At 37.9% G+C, this 24,072-nt stretch overlaps 1 protein-coding gene, 1 long non-coding RNA gene and 1 other non-coding gene across 3 annotated transcripts in view; 2 read left to right on the top strand and 1 right to left on the bottom strand.

Annotated features, from left to right (window-relative positions):
- LOC123614631 (uncharacterized) overlaps positions 1-24,062 on the bottom strand; it is a 432,359-nt gene extending 408,297 nt beyond the window's left edge. Inside the window, exons 1-2 of the long non-coding RNA XR_012499249.1 lie at positions 23,931-24,062; positions 20,858-21,065 (exon numbers count right to left, since the gene is read on the bottom strand). This is a non-coding gene — a long non-coding RNA (uncharacterized LOC123614631). The remainder of the gene's footprint in view (positions 1-20,857; positions 21,066-23,930) is intronic.
- Positions 904-21,097, top strand: NT5C1B (5'-nucleotidase, cytosolic IB). The gene is given in 11 exon segments (XM_045510926.2): positions 904-936; positions 2,693-2,785; positions 3,100-3,324; positions 3,326-3,334; positions 3,885-4,022; positions 5,411-5,881; positions 6,192-6,359; positions 7,493-7,622; positions 10,038-10,160; positions 10,569-10,753; positions 20,765-21,097. Coding segments are annotated over 11 exon segments (1,908 nt in total).
- LOC123614643 (U6 spliceosomal RNA) lies at positions 7,022-7,124 on the top strand. Its single transcript, XR_006722089.1, has one exon. It is a non-coding gene; the product is annotated as a U6 spliceosomal RNA (small nuclear RNA).
- Positions 24,063-24,072: the final 10 nt, after the last annotated feature.

Genomic DNA, 24,072 nt, shown 5'->3' with positions numbered 1-24,072 from the left:
ACTTTGATTAAAGCTGTCAAAAAATTCTCCTAATATTCAAACTAAGTTATCAAATCCCATGAAGAGGTCAGAAACCTGTCTCAGTTTATGATGGTTTGACCAACTCAGGTTGGCATGACACATGTCTCTTACCTAAAATCAGAACCATAAATGAAGAATATTATTGGACCTTATAAACCATAGTCAGGGACTAGATTTTACATATTTTTCTCTGTGTGTGCACAAGAGGGACAGATGTGTGTTTAAATGTTTAAGGATGGGGCAAACAGCAGGAAAAACAATGCAAGTATCATTCTGATACACTATGTCTAGCCATAGGGAAAGTGCTTTGACTTAATGAATGGAAATGGCCTTTATGGAAGGAACACCACATACTAAAGCTAAACTCCGGTCTAAACTTTGTGTCTAGAACAAGATCTCAGCTGTCAACAATAGTCTCCAAATTTTCAGAAAGTTCTCCAAAATCTGTCAGGATGAACAATAATAAATGATCGGATCCACAAATGAGTTTGCCACTTATTTTGGCAGTACCTGAAAATGTACAGCCACAAATGGGATTGATATGATGAGTAACACAGTAATGTTAACAGAGATTTAAAAAGAAGGAAGTAGTAATACTGATATTGCTACAAATTAAACATTTAAATATCATTCAGACATTGATTCCTAAAAACCCAATGGTTATGAGTGGATGTACTCAAATAAGAAATACTATTTCTTTCTTTTTTTTTTTTTTTTTTTTACAGTCACAGACTCACAGAGTCAGTTCCTACGGAATCACATATGATGTCATAAATTTCACATTCTAAATGCAAACCTAGACTGAGCAACAGAAACAACAGGAAATGGAGCTGGGGAGAGGAAAACCTGCATAACAACAAAAGAACTTCAATAGTTAAAGAAATGAGTCAAACATCTCTAAAACAGAAAAAGAAGGTCAGTCAATTGAACGTCCTAGAATCTTGCCAAAGAGCTCAGGAAATGTATGGGAATGCTCTGCAACAATTAGATAACTTCAGAGGACAACCACACATAGCAAAAAAAAAAAAAATAAAATAAAATAAAGGAGAAGTAAAGGAAATGAAGAGTGGAGAAAAAGGAGTTTAAAGCATGTGGTATAAGTCTGTCTAATAAGTCAGCATTTACTGAGCAAATGCTCATATGTTAGTGGTAAGAGGTGAAAACACAGTTGCTATCTTTGAAGAATGCACAGCCTAGTAGGAAAGAGAATACATAAACAAAGTACAATTCAGTGCTCGGAAAAAGTATGTACAAAAGACACAGGCAACACAGAGGAATGTTTAACACTGGGAACTTCTCCCAGGTCATGCTGAGCTTGGTTTTGAAGAACACTGGAGGGAAGAGGAGGTTATAAGAAAATAAGGGTGGTATACAGGCAAATACAAATCATTTGGCATAAATAGAACATAAAGTATAAAGTCGAGGACATGGAGTTAGAGGTCCACGGGATACATCAAGAGACTCCTGGTTGCTCTAACCAAGTGAATGAAGAGTATATCTGGAAATGAAGCATAAGTAGACTTACATTCTATACATTCACTCTAAATACATGAGGTATATGGATCTAGAAGTGGAGAGGATTTGTGGCCATGAAATCTGATCAAAATGCTATATTCTAAGAATGTAGGCCCATGATGATCTGAGGCCTGGAACAAGGCAATGGTAATAGGAATGGAGAAGAAGGACTAGATTTAAAATATCTTTGAGTTAGAAGTGACAGGATTTTATGGTGATGGTGTGAGGGGTTGATGGAAAGATTTTAGGATTAGTTCTGAGACCACACAGCTATGCCATTTTCTGCAGAGACAAATTCAATCATTCAACTAATACTGATGAGATCTTTTCTGGGAGATTAACAGACTGCCCCTGAGCATCTGGGTCTGTGCTAGAAGTTGAGCTCCTTAAACAGATAAATAACACTAATCTTGACTGCATTATCACTACTGAATTGGCATGAAACGATACAGTGAGCCAATACAAAGGTATTTCCTGCAATTGAAAATGAAAACAAATATTTGAATAGGTATCCATGAAATAAGTCATCTTCCTGTGCCTCCCTACATGGTCTTCCCTACTAATCTGTTAATAAGAAAACTCTTTTCACTCTAGATGCTGAACAGTTAGATAATAGGAATAGAAGATGCCTGTTGATTGATCTGTGTAAGATTAAAGTCCTTGATTTTAAAAATCAAACTATTATTGATGAGCCCTAGATTCACAGAAACTATGGTTTATTAAGAAAACAAGAGAAGTTTTAACTCTACATAGCAAATGAAAAAGTTCCATAAGTAGCAATCTTCAGAGTAATGGAGGAAAAAAAAAGTCATTCTGTGTGATCAACTTCACATTTAAATCCAAGTCCTGCTGACCCCTGCAAAATTCTCCCCTAGCATTTCCCGTGTTATCATTTTTCAAATGATAAATGCCTCATGCTTCAAATCCATAAACCAACAAATTTCTATATTGAAAATGTGTTTATCTAGTTTTCTGAAATGTGTTCTTTTAACTAATGCTTGTTAAAACAAGGGAAAAATATGTCTAAAATGTATATTTCTTTGATATTTGCAAAGAGACAAGTTGTAATTTTTATGTATCCTTTTATTCCCCAAATCCAAGATTTCTAATGTCTCTGGATTAAAAATTAATGAACATTCTTTGTTTCTATATTAAGAGTGAGACTGGATCGAGGTACTCAAAAGACAGCCTAGAAACAGACAAATCTAGAAAAGATTCTGAGAAATCTGGAGTCCGTCTGAGCACTCAGGTAAGCTGATTACTTTATCGTTGGTGAGAAAATTAAAGAGCAGAAAGTATAATAAAAAATATTAGGGGGCAGGGGAGTTTGGGGAGAAAAGACTGAGCTATGGAGATTTGTATTAAGGGAGAGCTAACGTCCTCATGGAGAGGTTAAGGAAAAATTAGGAGAAGCTGGTCCCTGCCTTCCCCTCCCCATGCTCATGTAGAATATGTGGTGTAGAATCCCTGCTCAGCCTATGGGATGAGACTGGTCTTTGTTCAAGTCGGGGAGGGAAGGGGAGTCTGGCCATCACATTGACCGTTTTCTGCACAATCTTTCAGATGAGGCGTGCAGTCAATCCGAATCACTTGCTGAGATGTTGTCCCATGCGGGGTCACTCGTCGTGTAGACGCTGCTTTTGTGCAGCTGAGGGAAAAGTACTTCCTGGCCCCTGCCGCACAATACATATTTATATTCACATGTGCCTGTTGTGGGAGCAGGGCCTGCAGATCACCACGATCAGGGTGAGCAGAGATCAAACTATTGATTTTGGAGGGGAGCCGCAGGGCAATCTGGGTGAGGGGAAGGACACGGGAATGGAAACCCTTCCACTCGCCTCTCCATGGTCTCCTCCATCCTGTTCCTCCTGAAGGGAATGCTAGAGGGCGCTATTCCCTCTTAGGCAGCTGCCTTGGAGCCCTGCTGCAGCCTTGTTTAGGGACCAGCTGCCCTCCTCTTTGTAGTCTGGTCAAAAATGTTGACTCTGTCTTTTTAGCATCTGCTAATAGGCTCATTCTTAAGGAAAGAAGTGGGGAAAGAGGAGGAAAAATGTTCAACTCTATTAAGTTTTGTATAAGAGGAGTCACAGGTGAAAAAATATGAGATATCAGACTTATTTCTTGATTTTGGATGCTCTTCTGGGTGGATTCCCACTTTATTGCTCCTCACAGAAGTTGGGATTGGGGCAGAGCTAGAACACTATACAAGGGCCAGGGTTGAATAGAGGGCAGGAAACATGTCACTGAGCACGGCTATATTTAGCCTGACATGGCCATTTCATAAGCATATGCATAGAAGGGGTGGGTGGCAGGGCATTACACCTCTGGGTTTCTTCTCTTCTTAAAAGGGATCACAAGAATTATCTTTGCCGAAGACAGGCTCTCGAGGGTACCTAGTCCGAAATCAGTGGTCTCGAACTTCTCGGAGCCCATCCACCAAAGCTCCATCAGTAGACGAGCCCAGAAGCAGGAACAACAGTCTTAAGGTAGAGACGGGGATGCAAGGGAGGAGCACACGATGGAATAATAATAATAATAATAATAATAATAATAATAATAATAATAATAATAATAATAATAATAATAATAATAACAACAACAACAACAACAACAACAACAATAACAACAACGAAACAACAACATTTCTTGATGCTTTCCATGTGCCAGGCCCTGTTCTACGTACTTTATATGGTTTAGCTAACTTAACCCCCAAGTTAAGCCCCCCAGAGTAAGAAAACTGAAATAGAGTAACTTGCCTAAGATGTCACAGTAGTAATGCTCATAGAGCTCGATTAAAACCCAGGGTCTCTAGGTCTAAAAACTGCACACTTAATGATTAAACTCTTATCATTTCTCCTTCCTTCCTTCATACATTCAAAAACTATTCATTGAGTACCCAAGAGACAGAAGAGGGGCTGGAAAGGTCAACAAAGGAGATAGATTGTCCAAGAGTGCTAGATTGTGTGATGCTCTGAGTCCTTAGCTAGGCCCAACCACGAAAGAAGAAAAAGTTTGTTGTGAGAATGAGTTTTTGGATTCAGAGAGAGTGACACAGGCCCAGCTACTGAGAGAACATGTATTCCCACCATCTGTCCCTGTGAGGACTGGCTCAATAACCTAACCTAACATGCCTTTTGAAACATGTGAAACAATCATAAAAACTGAAATAATACACGGATGCTTAATCACCTATCCCACACCTTAGTGAAGGAGTCCTTTCTCCAGAACCATTCCTTCCTATTTAGGAAGATGATTCTCTCCAGCTGAGCTTCACTGGCACAGGAAGCTCTGAAGGAGATGGGGAGACACCTGATTTTCCAGCCCACAGACCTTCCCAGCACTCACTGCATTAATTACAGGGCAAATGTGCAGGCAGATACCCCTGAGGTGCTTTGTAGAGCCTTCTGGTGGGAACTTGCAGTCTAGCTACTCATCGAGTTAACTGGAGGTCACAGAAGGAGGCAGTGCCAAGCAAGGTCCCTTACTTAAGCCCTCTGTCCTACCTGGAGGTCTCTGGCTGAGCAGGTTTATCAGAAGAAAGTGACACCTTTGCTAGTTACCTAAGGGCAAGGAAGAGGTCCCCCACCCTATCTACTCTAAAAGAAAACAAATAAAAAAGTGTGAGGTGCTGATGGGGCAACTGGGGGAAAATGAAAGGAGTCTGTCTCTGTGTCCCTGTAACAGAAATGTCTAATATTTGAAGCATCTGAGCCCCTTTAAGCCCTACTTAAAGGAGCTGAGATGAACCAGGATCCTTCTAAGGGCTAGGAATGGCACAGAGAGAAGGGGGTAGCTCCTTGACTCCAGCTGCCCAGAGATGAGGACAGGGACCCTGGGCGAGCATCGAACTCAGAAGCCCATTTTCTTGCTCCAGCCCCCCAACAGCTCCACGAGCTCCGGGACTTCATCCACCTCCCCTAGCCATCAAGAGTTGCCGCAGCCGCTGTCAGCGCAGCCCTCGCCGCCCACGCCAACCATGCCGCTCGACTCCCGTCCTTCCACGCCGCCGGAGCTCCAGCTCCCGTCCGCGTCCCGGCGCAGCACCAAGCTCACTGAGAATTCCGACGCCTGGTCTCATGGCGTGGGGCGGGAAAGCCGAGAGTCCCGAGACAAGCGAGAGTCCCGGGACTCCCGAGATACGCAGCAGCGGGAGTATCCTCGCACGCCCCCTACCGAATGGAAGCCCTATGCCCAGCGCAGGATGCTCTACCCTTCCCAGCTGGACCGCGACTGCATGTCCGACCTGGCCAGGCAGCTAGAGGAAGAGGAGGACGAGGACAATGCCTATTGGGCATCCGTGAAAACGCTGTATGAGAAGACACCGAGCTGCTCTCGCCCCCGGCCGGTGAGCAGGACCCACCTTTCCTGGTACCGGGGTTGTCCCTTCGCGCAGCCACGAGGCTGAGCCTCTCTCAGCCTCCCCCGGCCTCCCTCGTTTCCATGTGTCTAGGGAAGTCTGGCCCAGCCCTTTGCTTCTCCTCCCTAAACCTCTCCCTTTGCACTGCCACCTCCAGGTCCGAGCCCTTAGCTGTCTCCAGCATCCCAGTCCTCCAAGCAGGGACCCAGCTGTTTTCTTCCCACTCTGTTCTGTGCTGAGCCCCATTCCTGATCCCTTCGGGTCTGTGTGACTGTCTTGTTGATGTCCCTCTCTGCAGCCCAAACCCAAGCATGCCATCACCATCGCTGTGTCATCCCGGGCACTCTTCAACATGGTGGACGGCAGGAAAATCTATGAGGAAGAGGGTCTGGAAAAGTACATGGAATATCAGCTTAATAATGAGAATGTCGTCCTGACCCCAGGGCCCGCGTTCCGCTTTGTCAAGGTACTCTGAAAGCTGTCTTTGGCCCTCCAGGACTCTGGATGGCAGGGAAAGACCCATGCCAACACTTGGGATCTCATCCAGGTTTCCTTATAATTCCTAGTCCACCCCTGTCTTTCTTGCCCTTTTCAAGTCAACCTCAGATCACAGTTTACACTTTCACAGAAGCTTCCACACTGTTGAGGAAGAGACTGCAGCCCCAAATTTGGAATGTTGAGCTTCCCCAAGTGGACTCCTAATCCTGAGACCTGTAACAGAAAGTTTTGTTCCCTCCATAGAAGGAGTGGTAACCAGAAGCAATAATGAGCTTACAATTCCAAGTAGTAGAAATAAAACACCGCAATAAAATGAGACGAAATTCACTTTAGCTGCTCTTGCCCCAAATACAGCATATTAAGAAAGTCAAGATGCTCTTGGGCAGTTAGGGGGCATGACTTTAATAGAGAAAGTAAGGTTCTCAGAACTTACACTGAAATGTATAGTACTTACAGCTCTGATCCCCTATATAACTTAAACAAATATTACACAATAACATCATAACCAGGCAGAAACAAATGACACCTCCACTAGTTGTGAGGAGAAAGTAGTTATAGGGCCTAGTGGCAGCATGGGAGGAAACCACAAACCTAATCTAAAGACTCATGTTTAAACAACAGACAGAACGCTCGCTTTGGCAGCACATCTACTAAAACTGGAGCAATACGGAGACCATTAGCATGGCTTCTGTGCAAGGATAACATGTAAATTCATGGAGCAGCCTATACTTTTCACAGTAAAAAATAATCATCAGATGATCAGGAAAGACAGATTTTATGAATCAAACACAAAAGCAGACAAACCATAAAAGGGTTAGCCTGATCCTAGCTATCTACCCCACCAAAATAATTCCAGTAAACCAAATATAGCAATTTTCAACAAACATTACCCATCTTTCAGTAAACATTAACTTAGGTCCTATGCATAAGGGGCTGAAAATACAGAAATGAATGCCATAACCCTGCCTTAAAGGAGCCACGGTCTCTCAGTGAAGAGTCTTCAAGGCTTGAATTCGATACCAGTGTGATCCTTTCTCTCCAGTTTCCCAATGCCCATCTTGCCTGGCCCTCTTTACGCACATTCACGTTTGTAACCTTCAGGCACTGCAGCATGTCAATGCTAGACTCCGCGAGCTGTATCCTGATGAACAGGACTTATTTGACATTGTACTGATGACTAATAACCATGCCCAAGTGGGAGTGCGGCTTATAAACAGCGTCAATCACTATGGTAAGTAAAATAAATACCATGTGGAAGAACAGCTCGCTGCTCTGGAAGAGAGAAGCCATGTTATTTTGCTAACTGTGGCCTAACTAATGCAGTGTCTTTGATACTGACACCCCCTTCTGCGTGAGGAATGTTTATTTGCCTATGTCAGAGCAAGAGAGGCCATGTTCATTTTTAACTTCAGCACAGAGTTGGGCTCAAAGCGCTGGACTTAACTTGTCAAGTGTGAATTTCAAAGTCTTAATCCCAGGTCCTGCAATATATTTCTCTGTTTTATGTTTTTCACTTCTGAACTTGACTTCAAGCAGCCATCAACCCAGAGCCTTGTTCTGGGTGATCAAACTTCTTGCTCACCACAAATGCATGTTAAAGGTTTAAAGGTTTTTACCTCTCCTTTCTACTCTTAACATTTGACTCTCCCCGGCTGCTCCCTTCCCCCCATCAAATCCATACTCATGCCGGCAAAACTGTCTTTATTCCTTTACAAGGAAAATGTGATCGGTTCTGTCTCTTCATAGCATTTCCATCAGGCATTGGAGACTAAGTCCCCACTTTCCCTGTTAGGGAATCCACCTGACTTCTTACATGGGGACCTTTAACCTATTTTCTAAGTGAAATATCCAGTCTTACAGGTATGTCAAGTCAAAATAAGGTTTACATTTGGTATATTTAAATTCTAGGTTTTAACTGGGCATATTTACATACAGTCAATTTGTATTACAAAGTTATGAGTTTTATTATATTATGCTAATAAGGCTGATGTCTTACTGAGACAGTTGAAAATATGTCTGCCTTTCAAAAATGCCATCTTCAGAGTACTATGCTATGAAAAGACAACATATACAAAAGGTTTAGCACAGATGAGTGGCACAGTCACTCAATAAAGGACAGCTATTATTTTTACAAAACAAGTCTTATTTGATTTAGTAGGTGATTTAGGTCTATCTACCCCTCACCACACTGAGCCCATTGAGGCCTGTGGCAAAAAGAAACTATGGCTATTTATTTATTAATTGTTAATAAACACATTAAGCCCAATCTTATGCAGCCTTGCTGGGGGATTAACAACTTTTTACCTGGAAGAGTTACTTACTTCCCTCCTCTGGGTGCTAAAGGCAACTTGTCTCACTCTTTGCTATGGTCTTTGTTATAATTTTCTATTTACATGCCTGGCTCCTCAGTGCACTGTGATCTCCCTGAGAAGAGGGATGATGTTTTAATGATTTCTGAAGCCCCCAGTGCCACCAAATAATTTCTGATCATTAAATTAATAGTATGGTTCACTTTGGTGCCACTTAGGCCCAATGTTGGCTTAAGTGAAAAAGTGAGAGTATTTTGTCAATACCACAGCAAACACTTCCACTTCTACTGCTGAGAGACCGTATCCAGTCTCTTGGTCCATGCAGAAGACAAACAAATGACGAGACTCAAACAACTGACTGGACTCAAAATTCTGCTTTATATCATCTGCAGCTACCCAGTTTATCATATATCCAAAAACACTCTGAATGGGTACATGATATCCTTATGGACAGTGTTACACTTTAGCTATTCTCACATCACTGAACCATGTTTTGCTTTTATAAATAATCCTGTGCTGAGACCTTTCTACATAAATCTTTAACAGAGTTTCAGATTATTCCCTTAGGATAAACCCTTCAAAAAAGGAAACACAGGTCAAAAGGTATAAACCTCTTAATAGCTATTAATACTTTTATCAACAAATATCAAATTACTTTCTAGATAGCTTGTACCAATCTATACTTTCATTCATAGTGTATGTGGGTGCCTATTTTACAAACCTCTCACCAAATATCACATTTGTCTAGTATTTTTTATTGTTGATTTGAAAGACATTTAACGGTGTATTAATGTTTAGTCTGCTAATTGTATTTAAAATTTCAAGTCAAGAGACAATTTCAGGCCATTTGTTGTTTTTATAAAATAGTTTAAATCCTATCACTACTTGTTATTACTACTGTATTGTTACTAAAGAAATACAGAAATGGTACTTAAAAACAGACCACGTCCGAACTGGCCCTCTCAACAGGTGAGGATGCTGTAGCTGAAGGGAAAATGCACTGTTCTAGACTAGACAAGAGTTGATGTGAACTAGTGGGCTTAGACAAGCCTTTGTGTCTCGGTTTCCTCTTCTGTAACGAGGATAATAAAGCCTGCCATAACAGTCGTTGTGAGAGTAAACTGGCATGGCCTACCTGGATGTATCTGGACCATAAACTGTCATAACCAAGCAGATCCACTATTATATAAAATAGCTGAGACATTTTTCAATATTGGTGCTAATTCTAAAATCTCAATAGGGACTCAGTTATTCCTAAGGTAACTTTCACTTGCATTTATAGTAAGTATATGGTTTTTACTCTCTGACATAACAAAGTCTTGTTTGCCTGATAATAGGCTTACTAATTGACCGCTTCTGTCTGACTGGTGGAAAAAGCCCCATTGGATATTTGAAGGCGTATCTTACCAACTTGTATCTTTCTGCGGATTCTGAAAAAGTACAAGAAGCAATACAAGAAGGTATTAGTTTGGTCTTCTCTCTCTGGTTAACACAGAGGTCTGCATGAGTGTTTCCTTCCATTGGGCTTCACATAGTGTTATGTGGTATATGTTATTGTTGGATTTTCGGCTAAGGTGTCTCCATAAGTGGCAGCCCTCAAGTTTGTCTTTTAGAGCTTCGACCTTCTTGGAGGTGGGCATGTTCAGTGCTTATCCTACAATCTATTTTACTCTTTCCCATCCCTTATAGAAACGGAGGCAGTACAAAGACAACTGTTTTGAGATGTGTGGTTGTGAAGAGGAGTTGAGTCATTTTCAGAGAATAGCTAGAAAAGAAATTCAAGGTCTGGGAGGACTTTTTTTTTTAATAGTAGACACTAAAATTCATGATCCTGAGAAGAGTATTAATCAATCCCAATGTTCTGCCAGGAATCGCCTCTGCAACGATGTTCGATGGAGCAAAAGACATGGCTTACTGTGACACACAGCTCCGTGTGGCCTTTGATGGGGATGCGGTCCTCTTCTCTGATGAGTCTGACCATATTACCAAAGAGCATGGGCTGGACAAATTCTTTCAACATGAAACGCTATTTGAGAATAAGCCTCTTGCTCAGGTAAGTTCAATGAGTTCTAATTAATTTTGATCTACTTATTTTCCAAGACATAAATACTTCTTCATTGTGATACCTTACCAGTTAGCCATTTCTACATAATAGGTTCTCAAAATAATAAGGTCATTTCCAACAGGTCAGGAAACATTTGTTGGACCTCTCTGTCCATAATCTCAAACTCAATAAAGGCATCACTTAACTGAGAAAATCTGCAAAACTGAGAGCTTGAATTAAATCAACGAATGAGCCTCAAACAAGTGCAAACTATGAACAACTAATAAATTGAAACCGAAAACTTAGGTGTTTGGGGAATCAATCCATGAACCAAAGTGTTAAAGTCATGGTCTGAAATGAACAAAACCTATAACTCCTGAAGCAAAAGATCTGAAACTTCAAAATATTCTCCAAACTGAATCTGAAATAACTGATCATTTAGTTTTAGTCTATGAATCTTACCAAGGCCTTTTTTTAATTGGCCATTTTTTCTCAGCTCTTCTTGAGCTTAAGATAAACTTAAATATTGTTAGTTTTATTACATTCATAAAAGTATGAAGAGACTAATCAAAAGCTGGAAGTTTTACTAACTCGCCTCATGTTACAGCAAGGGATAATTAAACTCTCTGTGTGTGTTTATGTGTGTGTGTTTAACTTCATAGTCCCTTCCTAAATAGCTTTTTTAGAAGTCTTGAGCTCATGTCAAGAAGTTGTTCAGTGTTAACAAAATTCCCCATTGAAAGGAAAACCCTTTGTTATATTTTACATAAGTCTGCTTGGCTGAAATTCAGGGCCTATTGTATAGTAGCCTTTAAGTATTATTAAAATGTACAAGATCTTTAAAAAACTTCAAAAAAAGAATTATTTCAAAGTAATCTTAAAATACCATTTTTTTCTATCTCGGGGAAGTAATCCAAATTTCTTTTAGATTTTCCACTTATCAGTTCTTTTTTTCCATATTTTAAATCATTTTTGCCATTAAACAATTGAAATTGTGAAGCCCAACACTAGTTATAGCAGGAATACCTAATGAATTTTTATTAAGCATGCTTGTTTTCATTATGCGGTCCTTCTGGCAGTGGATAAATATGGAAAGACCCGGCTTTGCCAGATGTGTTCCACTGATGAGAAGGAAGTTATGAGGTATGATTACTACCCAGGGCTTTCAGCTATGTTGGTCATGGAGCTTGTGGTTTGGGCATGACAATGTCCCAATTGTCTCAAATGGAGGAGATCTGAGAGTCACCAACAAATGGGACAGCTGGATAGGATTAATTTAACCACTCTCATTGCAGCTTATAAGCCTCCAGTGTGGTACCAAGGCTAGTAATGGATGTCTCCTGATTTGATCTCTGTCTCATCTTAACCATTCTGGAATAGTGATCTCCAAGTGTGTGTGCACATTTTAATCAGAGTTGTTGAGGTATACTTTACATCAGTCTAATTCGTCATTTTTAGTGCATGATGCATTTAAGATTCATCCATGCCATCCCACGTGTCAGTAATGTGTTCCTTTTTACTGCTGAATAGTAGTTTTCTGTTCCATGGATATACCACTTTTTCTTTATTCATTTACCTATGGGAGGATTTTTAGGTCATTTCCAGTTGTTGGCATGTATAAATAAAGCCATTTTAAGCATCTGCATACAGGGTCCTGTGTAAACACAAAATTTACGCATTTCTCATGGGTAAAAACCTAGGAGCAGGATTTCTAGGTCACATGGTAAGTTGCCAAACCATTTCCCAAAGTGAACAAACCACTTCGCACTTCCAACAGCACTGTGTAAGTGATTTTTTTGCTCTGCATCCTTGCCAGGCATTTGGTATTGTCAGGTTTTTTTCATTTGTTTGTTTGTTTTAAGCTTTTCTGGTGGTTACACAGTAATATCCCATTGCGGTTTTAACTTGTATTACCCTAGCGACAAATGATATTGAGTATTTTATCAAGTGCTTATTTGCCATTATATGTATTCTTTGGCAAAAATATCTGTTCAGATCACTTGTTCATTTGAATAGGGTTGTTCATTATTTTATTATTGAGATTTGAAAGTTCTTTATATATTCTGGATACAAGTTCTTTACCATGTGTGTTTTGCAAATACTTTCTCTCAGTCTGTGCTTGTCTTTTCATTCTCTTAATATCTTTTAGTGTCCTTCAATAAGCCATAACTTGTAATTTTAATGAAATTCAATGTATCTACTTGTTCTTTCATGAATTGTGCTTTTAATGTCATATGTAAGAAATCTTTGCCTAACCCTAGGTCACAAAAATTTCCTATGTTTCTGTACAGAAGTTTTTATAATCTTATCTTTTATGTTTTTAGAATTATTACCTATTTGAGTTGATTTTTATATTTGTGCAAAGTAATGAATAAGGTTCATTTTTACTGTTTATGGATATAGCCTAATTGTCCCAGCACTATCTGTGGGAAAGACTGGCTTTCTGTTCCTCTACTATAGACATCTATCTTTCTGCAAATATCACACTGTCTTGATTATCATAGTTTTTAGTTAAGTCTTGAGACTGGTGGTGGGACTCCTCCAAATTCATCATTTTTCAAAATTCTTTTTGATATTTTGATTCCTTTTTATTTTCATATAGATTTAAGAATTTTCTTGTCCTTTTCTGGAAAAAAAATCCTGTTGGAATTTTTATTATGATTATGTTGAATTTATAGCTTAATCTTGGGAGATACCTTAACAACAGCAAGTTTTTCAGCCGGTGGACAGAGTATATTTCTCCATTTATTTAGATCATATTTGATTTCTTTCATCAGTGTTTTTTAAATTTCAGTATATAGATATCACACATATTTTGTTAGATTTATACCTAAGTATTTAATAATTTGGGGTAGTATTACAAATTATATCTTTAAATTTTTAATTTCCAGTTTATTTATGCAAATATACAGAGCCACAATTTATTTTTGTATACTGAGTTTAGATCCTGCAACTTTGTTAAAGTCACTTGTTAGTCATAGTAAAAATTTTGCAGGTTATTTGAGATTTTCTGCACAGACAATTTTGACTATGAATAAGAACACTTTTATTTGTTTCCATTCTGTATGTCCTTTATTTATCTTTCTTGCCTTATTACCCTTGCTAATACATTCAGTACAATGTTCAATAAACATTATGAGAGCAGACATCCTTGCCTAATCTTAGAGGGGGACATTCAGTCATTGACTATTAAGTATATTATCCACAGGTTCTATCAAGATGTCCTTTGTCAGGTTAAAGGAGTTGCCTTCTATTCCTATTTTTAGAGTTTTATAATAAATCCATGTTGAATTGTGTCATATGTCTTTTTTGCATTATTGAGAAAATCATGTGGCTTCTCTAGTCTGTTGATATGTAAATTATATTGATGAATTGTATTGATGGTATAAATTCAACTTGGTCATGTTGTATTATCCTTTTTTATATATTGCTGGATCCAATTTGTCAAAATTTAGTTTAGAATTTTTTTTTTTTTGCCTTTATGTTCTTGAATGTTTTTATTTTGTAAGAACTTAGAGAGTAATGCTGACCTCATAAAATGAGGTGGGAAGTATTTTTCTCCCTGTCTGTTTTCTGGAAGACTTCAGAGTTCGTATTATTTCTGCTTTAAATATATGGTAGAATTCAGAGAGGCCATCTGGGCTTGGACTTTTATTTTAGGAATGCTTGTAACTAAGAATTCAGTTATATTTGATAGATATAGAACCACTGTGCAGATTTTCTCTTTCTTCTGTTTCTTCTTCTGGTAGTTTATGAGTTTGTGTCTTTCAAGGAATCTGTCCATTTCAGTTAAGTCATTGAATTAATAAGCATAAACATTTTCTCATATTGTCTTATTATAACTTTATTATTTTTAGGATCTTTGGTAATGTACCCCTTTTCATTTTTAACATTAGTAATATTTACCTTCTGTTTACCCCCTGCCTTTATGGTCAATCTAGCTAGACTTAAACAATTTTTTTTTTTAATTTTTATTTATCTTTAACCAGCTCTTCCTAAGTTTTTAAAGGTGGAAGTTAAGGCCACTGATTTAAGATTTCTCTTCTATAATAAACATTTAATACTATAACATTCCCTCTAAATGCTACTGTAGTTGCACCCCACAAATTTTGATAGGTGGTTTGTAATTTTTATTCAATTCAAAGTACTTTTTAATTCCTTGTGACTTTATATTTGAGTTATGGGTTATTTATAAATGGGTTATTTAATAGTCAAATGTTTGGAATTTTTCCAGGTTTCTTTCCATTATTAATTCCAAGTAGAATTCTGTTGTAGTTAGATAATATATTTTCTATGATTTCAACTATTTAAATTTCTGAGGAGTGTTTTATGCCCAGAATATAGTCTATCTTGGTGAATGTTTCAAGTGTACTTGAAAAGAATGTTTACTCTGCTGTTTGCGGGTTGAACATTCAATAAATGTAAATTTGATTAAGTAAGTTGATAGTTTATTATGCAGGTCATATTGCCCAAGTGTTTAATATTATCAGTGATTTTCTTTCTCCTACTTCTACCCACTATTGAGGAGGCAGCATTGCAGTCTTCAAGTATAGTTAAGGATAAATCTATTTCTCCCTTCAATTATATAATTTTTGCTTCATGTATTTCTAATTTGTGTTGTTCAGTGCCCAAATATTTAAGATTATTATCTATTCTTGCAAATTAATCCCTTTTCATTATGCAGTGCCCCTCTGTCTGATATCTATACAACCATTCTAGATTTTTTTCTTGGACTGATGTTTGTATGGTACATCTTTTCTGTTTTTACCTTTAATTTATTTATGTTCTTACATATAAATTGTCTCCATATTTAAATTGGTTTTCTTGTAGCAATTACATAGTTTCTGTTGCTTTTCTGTATAATACGATAATCCCTGTGTTTTAATTTCTGTTTTTAGAACATTTGTATCAAATGTGATTCTTACTTAGATGGGATTAAATCTACCATTTTCCTAATTTTTCTATTTGTTTTGTCTTTAGTTATCTTCAGTTTCTTTTTCCTTTTGTCATTTTTGCTTTTGAATGTGTTGTTTATATTGAATGTTTGTAGGATTCCATTTTATCTCCACTATTGATTTATAGCTCATTTTACATTTTTCAGTGGCTATCCTAGGAATTACAATATGCAACTTTAAGTAATCACAGCCTACTTTCAAACAATATTATGTCACATCAAGTACACTGTAAAAACGTTACAACAGTGTACTCTCAATTCCTCTTCCCCTTGTTTAGTGACACTGTCATATATTTTACTTTCATCTATACTATAAACTCACAATACTTTGCTACTATTTTTTTTAATTTAGGTAGTCAATTATCTTTAGAATGAATAAGGATAAGACAAAAATATATCTTTTTTATTCATCTTCATTTTAACCATTTCCAGGAATCTTCATTTCTTTGTGTAGATCCAGGTTTCTCCCTGGTATCTTACTCCTTTTACCAGACCATCTTTTTACATTTTATGTAGAACCAATCTGCTGTTACTAAAAGCTCTTAGTTTTCCTTTGTCTGAAAAACTCTTTACTCTCCTTCATTATTGAAAAAATATTTTATTTTGACTGGCTATAGATTTCTGTATTTCCCCTGTTTTTCTTTCAGCACTTTAAAGATACCCATTCATTGTCTCTGACTTGCATAAATTCTGACAACAAATTGTTGGAGATTCTTAACTTGGCCCTCTGTATGTAATGTCTCTATTTTTCTCTGGCTTCCTTCAAGACTGTCTATATTTCTTTGTGTTTCAGCAGTTTGAATATGGTGTATGTATGTGTATTCCACAGCATTTCAATGCCCTGTTCTTTTTCCCCCTACTATTTTTTCTCTTTATTTTCAGTTTGGGTAATTTCTGTTGACTTGTCTTCAAGTTCATTGATTCTTTCCTCAGCTATACTGACTCTATTAATGAATCAAAAACATTCTCCATTTCTGTACCATATATTTCTTCCTAGCACTACCATTCAACTCTCATATTTTCTACTCTTTGTTGAAATTACTACTTTACTCATCTACTTTTTAATATAGTTGCTGAGATATAATCACAATTATTTTCAATCTGCTCTCCTACATTAATGACATCTAGGTCATCACTGAGTTTTCTATCAATTATTTTCCCTTGAAAGTTAATTGCTCTTTTTATTTATTTTTATTGTAGTCTCAGAAATCTTTGATTAATTTCTAATCATAGTATGTAGACAGTATAAGCTTTGGTAAATAGTATTTTTGCCTGGTAATAGGCATGACTCCTTTTCTGCTAGCAGTTCGTGTGACTGATTGAATCAGTCAAATCAGGAATCTGACTGGGTATGCATTTTGTTGCTGCTATTGTTACTTTCTTTTTGCCACAGGCTTCAAATTCCTCTGGTAGGTTAGTGGAGGGTTTTTCATGATATTCCTCTTCCATTTTCAGCTGCAGGGCTTCTCCTTGTGTCCATGCCTCAGGGATGGTCTCTGTGTTGTTACCCTTCTCCTCCCAACTGTTACTGTTTGTCTCTGCCAACTAGGGGGATGATGTGGGGAAAAGGGGCATTCTCTGCTGTTCTAGTTAATCCTAAATCTAAGGCAGTGCCTGTATTTCCCTAGGTCTTAGGGGAAAAGTTGTATGATTTATCTTGCCTCTCTCCCAGTGATAGGAGATACCTTAATGATCTGGGTCTCCTGTCCCTCTCACAAGGATGGAGGGTTTTTCTTTTTCCTTACTCCATAGCAGTAGATCTTTACCTGTGTTCTGGGGTAACAGTGCTTGAAGCCCTTCTTCTGGCAGTTTAATACTTTTGTCTCTTAGGAAACATGGAAAAAGGCAGAGCTTTAATCTTTTCCTATAGTGGCAGCAGCTCCTCTCCTCCACATCTGCTCCACAAAGGACTGAATACTTTCATCTTCCACACTGTCTATAGTCCTTCTCATAAGTAACTAGTGAAGTCCATAGAGAAAAAGCCTGTAAGAGAGTGTTCATTTCTTTTTTCTGTGGTTTCCAGGTCTTCTGTGTTCTCTCATTAGCCCATACTTAGCCTTTTTCAATTTGTTTTTAAAAATGACCTGACTTTTTAATACCCACTTCTATGGTCTCTGGTATGTCTTCCCTCAGTGCTCTGCCAAAGATATGCCAGTTCTTGAATTCCATCTGTCCTTGAAGATTACCTTAGATTTTTCCTTAAATTTGTTCCCTTAGATGCATATTAGTTAGTTGCCCTGTTACCTCAGCTGTCTCATGGGCTCAAGAAAAAATTATAATGTTTTAGATTTTCTGGCTTTTTATTGTTGTTAGGATAGGATTAACAGTCTTTCCAGCTTTCGACATCCTAGGCAGATTCCAAATGTTTTAAATTATACAATTCTTCAAAAACGTATGTTCAAGTAACTTTCTCCCATGTTTCTATATTTTTATTGATAAAGTACATACTTATACTACCATATAAATATATAAAGTATTAAACATATCCAAAACGGAAGTAAGAAAGAATGACATGGGTACCTAGTTTGAATATAGTGACATAACTGGCCAGGCTCCATTTATTCTCTTTGGAAATTACTCAAAAGCATCAAGGAGAGCTGTGTTCCTCTGCGTTTCAAAACCAAACTGTGAGGAAGGTGGCTTCTTCCAATAGTTACTACACCTCCTTTGTTGCTGTTGCCAAAAAAAAAGGGGTTATAGTTTTTGTTTGTTTGTTTGTTTGTTTTTTACTTATGTGTATGCCTCTCACCTTTAGGAAGTAAATTTTACTCTTCTTTTTCTGATATATTTAGCCTCAGAGAAAGCAATACTAAACAAATGATCACATAGATAAGCCACTTTTGTGGAAAACAGCTGGTTTCCATGACAGCAAAGAAGAAGAAAGCTTTTGAATTGTGAAAAGAAGTCAGTTTTGAAATATTACCCTTGACCTTTCCCCAGAAATCCTCTAATTTTTCCAACGAAAACCAACCTACTTCAGCGATAAGTAATAAAAAGAGAACCAGCACATTATATATGAAAAAATACTATGAGAAAAAAGGCAGACACAGAAAAGTAAAATCTAATAACAGATGGAGAACTCTCATTAGAAATAGTTGCCATAGAATAGGTGAAAATTGTGACTAAACATATACCATGACTTTTAAAAACTTAATAAAGCAAGGCCATAAAGTAGAAATGCAAAAATCAGGGAAGAGTTGATAAAATGTTAAATGACAGAACTCTGGAAATGAGCAGAATAGAAAAATAATATTTTAGAGTGAAAAAATGACAGAAATAGATCACAGATAAAGAAAATCCAACATATGCACAATTGGAATCCCTGAAGAAAACACTAAAATTATGTTCTGGGGGAGAAGAGGATTGTGTGTGGTAAATACAAAAATGCAAATTTACATCAAAATATAAGTCAAAAAAGTCCTGAATTAGAATATTTTAATGCATACACTAAACTATTACAGATTAAAAATTAAAGGCCACATTATGTTATAGGGAAATAGAACAGAATGATCATCACTGAGACATATCCTAGTAAAGTTACTTGACTTCAAAAATGAAAAAAATAATCATTTGGGCAGCCTGAACACACAAGTGAGGGAAAGAAAATCAAGCTGTCCTTGAGTCTTCTGCACAACAGCACTCAGTAGCAAAACACAGTGGAGCCTTACTTATAAGATCAGGTAGAGAGAAAATATAAATCACAGATTCTATATCCAGCCAGAAGTTCATTCAAGTAAAAAGGAAACAGATCAACGGTTAAGAATAGAGTATATTCTCAGGGATTATTATTTCCATAAGATTTTCTTCAGAAAACTAGCGCAAAAGGACATGTTTTGGCCAACATGTAGATGACTAGAAACACAAAGGCACAAATGGGTGTAGAATATATTTAACATAGAACTAAAACTAAAATATTTGCAGAGTGACAGAAAAGAAAGCACATATTTTGTGCTCTAACAATGTAGAAATTACATAACTATTAAAAACTGAAAACGTGGAGGAAAAAGTTATAAGGAAGAACAGGCAAGCTGATATCTTCAGTTACAATAGCTGATCAAAGGATAAAATGTACACCTGATAGAAAGATTAAAATCTTTAATAATGCAAATATAAACATTGAGAAAGACATCCAGTTAAAACTGGATGATTGAAGAAAAAATAGAGGATAAGACAGAGATGAAGAAGTGCCCTAATTTCATTATTTTTCATTGTAAAAAGTAATAGATCCAGGATTTTAAAACAATAGGGGACTAAGGGTATTATAAAAAGTTATAAAGGTAACTAATAGAAGGAAATAATGTAAACCTTCCTAAATGTCAAAAGATACACATGTGCAGATAAAAAATACACTCAGTGAATAATCTTCTAAAATCTTTAAACATGAAAAATGAAATAAAAATTGTAATACAGAACCATTATCACATATATTTGTAATATCAATAAATGTAAGTGGCCTAAAAGTCAACTTCTGTTTTAAAATTTAAGATTTTCAGATTGGATCACATAGCAAAATCCAATTCTATTTTCTATATTAGAGATAAAGCTAAAACTATGAGTTCAGAAATATTGAAAATAAAGCTAGGTGTAAAGATATACAAAGTAATTGTAAATATAGACAAGGTTGGATTCCAGCCAAGAAGGAATTGAACAAGATAGAGAAAAAGCATATTTTATAAAGCTAAAATGTAAAATTCACAAAAAGTACATTAAAAGAGTAGTGCTTTGATGATTAACTGAACTTTAGAGTATCCCATTTTGCCCTGCATAGTTTATGTCTGTTGCACTGGTTCAACTTTACAGGAACTTCTTTTACTCTTAAAATATTTGTGTTTAGATGATAAATTATATGGTCATCCTATGTTTATTCTAGGAATGCAAGGATGGTTTTATATAAGGAAATAGAATCACATAAATGGAAGGAGTCTCAGCACTGTACCACTGGCCTGTACTCCATGTCTCATGCAGTATTATTTACACTTTTATAAGTTCTTATAAACATCTGCCTTTTTTGCATTCACTTACTTTTGCTCACTGCATCACAGCTGTGACATATGTTCCTTTTACAGGGTCCTTTGAAAGGCTTTCTGGAAGATTTAGGCAGACTGCAAAAGAAGTTTTATGCCAAAGACGAACGGTTACGTTGCCCCATCAGGACCTACCTGGTTACAGCCAGGAGTGCAGCCAGTTCAGGCGCCCGCGTGCTGAAAACCCTTCGCCGCTGGGGTCTAGAGATAGACGAGGCTCTTTTCCTTGCTGGAGCCCCCAAAGGTCCCATCTTGGTGAAGATAAGGCCTCACATCTTCTTTGATGACCACATGTTCCACATTGAAGGGGCACAGAAACTTGGCACCATCGCAGCTCATGTACCTTATGGATTTAATCAAAAAATGAACAATTAGGAATGGGGAGGAGAAATAAAGCAGTGAGTCTGGTCTTACAGGAGCCACTTCATGTGGATCTCTAGGGTAATTAGGTATTTCAGTAGATTAGACTTCAGAACTTTGTTCATTTGGAAAGGTGTTTCTCTTGAGTTTTTGAAAACATTTTGAACTCTCAAGTTACCTTCAAGCTACTTCTCTTGGAGCTGTCAATGCTGGTGATGCCATTGCACCTACTTTTGTGTGTAAGTCATAATGATAATTTTTAGTATACGTTTAAAACTTGAATGCTTAAATGCTTAAAGGGCTATGTCAGAAGCCTACTTAGTTTTACAAAGCATTGCTCATTTTTGGATGTTGGTAGCCATAATGAATCATTACCCATCATCATTATAGAATAGTGGGTTTTCATAGGTGGAAAGAGTAGGGTTAAGCCCACTCTTGAAAATTGGAGCTTTTCGGTCTGTTGCCTCTGTAAACGTTTAGTCTTTTAATTGTGGCAAAAATGAAGATGTTACTCCACCTGCATTGAAGTATACCAATTTTGACATTGCCCATTTAGAGATAAAAGAGCTGGTTATTCATACAGGTTATTCATCTAAGATGAACTCGAGACAGAACCTCTTGGAAGGGTTCTCTGAAGCTTATTTAGTGGGTTCATTCACTGTTGTCATTCTGTTGTGATTTTTGTCTTGATTTCAAAAAACATTGATTCATAATAATATTAACCATAATCTGCTATAATGTTAGGAACAGTAAGCTGGTTATTTTCACATGTTACCTCATTTTTTCATCAAACCAAACATTTGTGACATAATATTATTATTACTTTCCTTTTTGTCAATGAAGAACCTAAGTTTCAAAAAGATTAACTAGTTTATCCAAGGATAATAAATGGTAGGATAAAGATTCAAATTTAGGTCTTACTTCAAAATCTACCTGTTGTCTATTTTCTCTGTGTTACAGAGCCTTCCAAATTGAGTTGCTATTAATTCCATGACTGTAGGACCCACCCCGAACAAATCAGTAATCGCATTACATTTTATGCTTAAGCTACATGGCAGTTACACAGTAGGTCAGGGGACTCCTCCTCGCTTCCTCACACCCTCTCTTGCTCCTTCTACCCCCACCTCCATCCCTACCTCACCCACATAGACATATTCCACCCCTGGTTCTCATTAAAGCAGACCACTACTGACACATATCTTTTGATCTGCTTCCTGATTTGATGTAAGCCTGTACAAAATATATCATTCATGACACTTATTGAGTACCTGTTTTCTAAGCATTCCCCAATATAAAGACCACAAGAGAGACTCAGACATAATCCTATCCTTTAGAAAATTTAAAACTTTTAACAATCCCTTAGAGGAAGTCAAATGTGCAAGCTCACATACCCCACACTAGAGGGCTGTTTGTTCTCAGCGCCAAGTGAGGGTCACACAGGAGGCTGAAACAGAGATCTGTATGGGCTGGAAGTGGTCAGGAAATGAAGAGAACTGAGGTGGGCTTTGAAGGACAGGAAAGAGGTGGGTGGATAGAAAGGAAGAGGGAGAGAAAGCATGTGCTTCTGGCTCAATGAGTTGGAGAAGCAGCTTCAGGTTACAGACAAGGTGGAATAAAGGCCTACCCCTCATGATTTCTGTTCCTGGTGCCATGTCTAATCCTCCGTGTTAGTGCCCCTTCCCCTCTCTGAGCTCCATTCTCAGCACTCATAAGAAACCTTCCGGCATTACATCCCTTTTCTTTGTATTGTGACTTTGTATTGCATATCACTCCCAAATATAAGGGAGTGGAGGAGAGTTTATCAGAATTATCTAGGGAGCTTATTTCAAACTACGGAAGTTGTGTGTGTGTCTCTTCTCTTGTCCTAAAGATTCTAGAATGGGGGGTGGGGCAGAGTAGATCTCTGTACCAGACAGTAAACACCCTGAGGGTAGAAATGTTGCCCTATTTCTTTGTGACTTTCACAGGACACAGAGCCTGTCACATATTGGATGGGGGAGGCAGGTAGATGAATGCATGACAACTTAAGAGTAGCTTGGTCTAAAGTATGAAGTTACAGCCTGAAGGTTGATGCTGTTACCATAACCCCTGACATTTCTGAAGCATTTTACAGTGTAAAAAACTCCTTTCCTTCGTTGTTACATTTAATATTCTCCGGGAGGCTGTGGGGAGACACTTGTAAATGGTCCTGCCCATTAAGTCTATGTTTACAGTAAGTCCAAGCTTTTCCCAGTGTACCACTGCCAGTGTCAAATAAGACCATTTAAGGATGACTTCTTATATAGGGACCAATGCACAATGGCCTTCAGTTTTCAAACCGTGGTTCCCAGATCAGCAGCATCAGAATCACCTAGGAACTTGCTAAAAATGCAAATTCTCAGGTTTCATCTTGAATTCCAATATATTCAAAACTCCAGTGCCTGAGCCCTGAAATTTCTTTCTTTTCTTTTCTTTTTTTTTTTTTTAACAGTTCCTGCAGGTGATTCCGATGCGACACCAAAGTCTGCGAACCACCGGTCCATTCTATTTCTAACGGATTCAAGTTCTAAGTTCTTAGAGTCATCTGTTGGAAAAAAAAAAAAAAAAGCCTTTCCTCAGACTTCAGTTCGGCAGGGACCATTCTCCAGAGGATGAAGGTAAACTGAACTGAGGGTTAACAAGCCCCAAGAGTCCTTAATGGAAACACACACTAAGCCAGCCCTCAAGAGTAGGATTTGTAAAGCAGCCTATAAAGAGATTTGTAAATTCAAAGTATTCATTAGGCATTCCCACGAGGAAGACCACCACCACTCTGGGATTTCCATGGGCAGGGACCTCAGAAAACTGAAAACCCAGGGCCCGTCCTCACCCTCCACTCAGGCTGGGAGCCGGCTCCACCGAGACGCCACGAGCCAGGCGCTGAACTCTCCTAACCAATCAGGTGCCCTTGGAAGGGAGACTACAAATCCCAGCATGCCCCACGTCAGGGGACGACAGGGAACGACAGTGCG

Source organism: Camelus bactrianus, chromosome 15 (assembly GCF_048773025.1).
Source record: "Camelus bactrianus isolate YW-2024 breed Bactrian camel chromosome 15, ASM4877302v1, whole genome shotgun sequence".
In the NCBI taxonomy this organism is placed as follows: domain Eukaryota; kingdom Metazoa; phylum Chordata; class Mammalia; order Artiodactyla; family Camelidae; genus Camelus; species Camelus bactrianus.
Note: the sequence above shows the minus strand (reverse complement) of the source record. Positions and strands in the feature narration are given on the sequence as shown.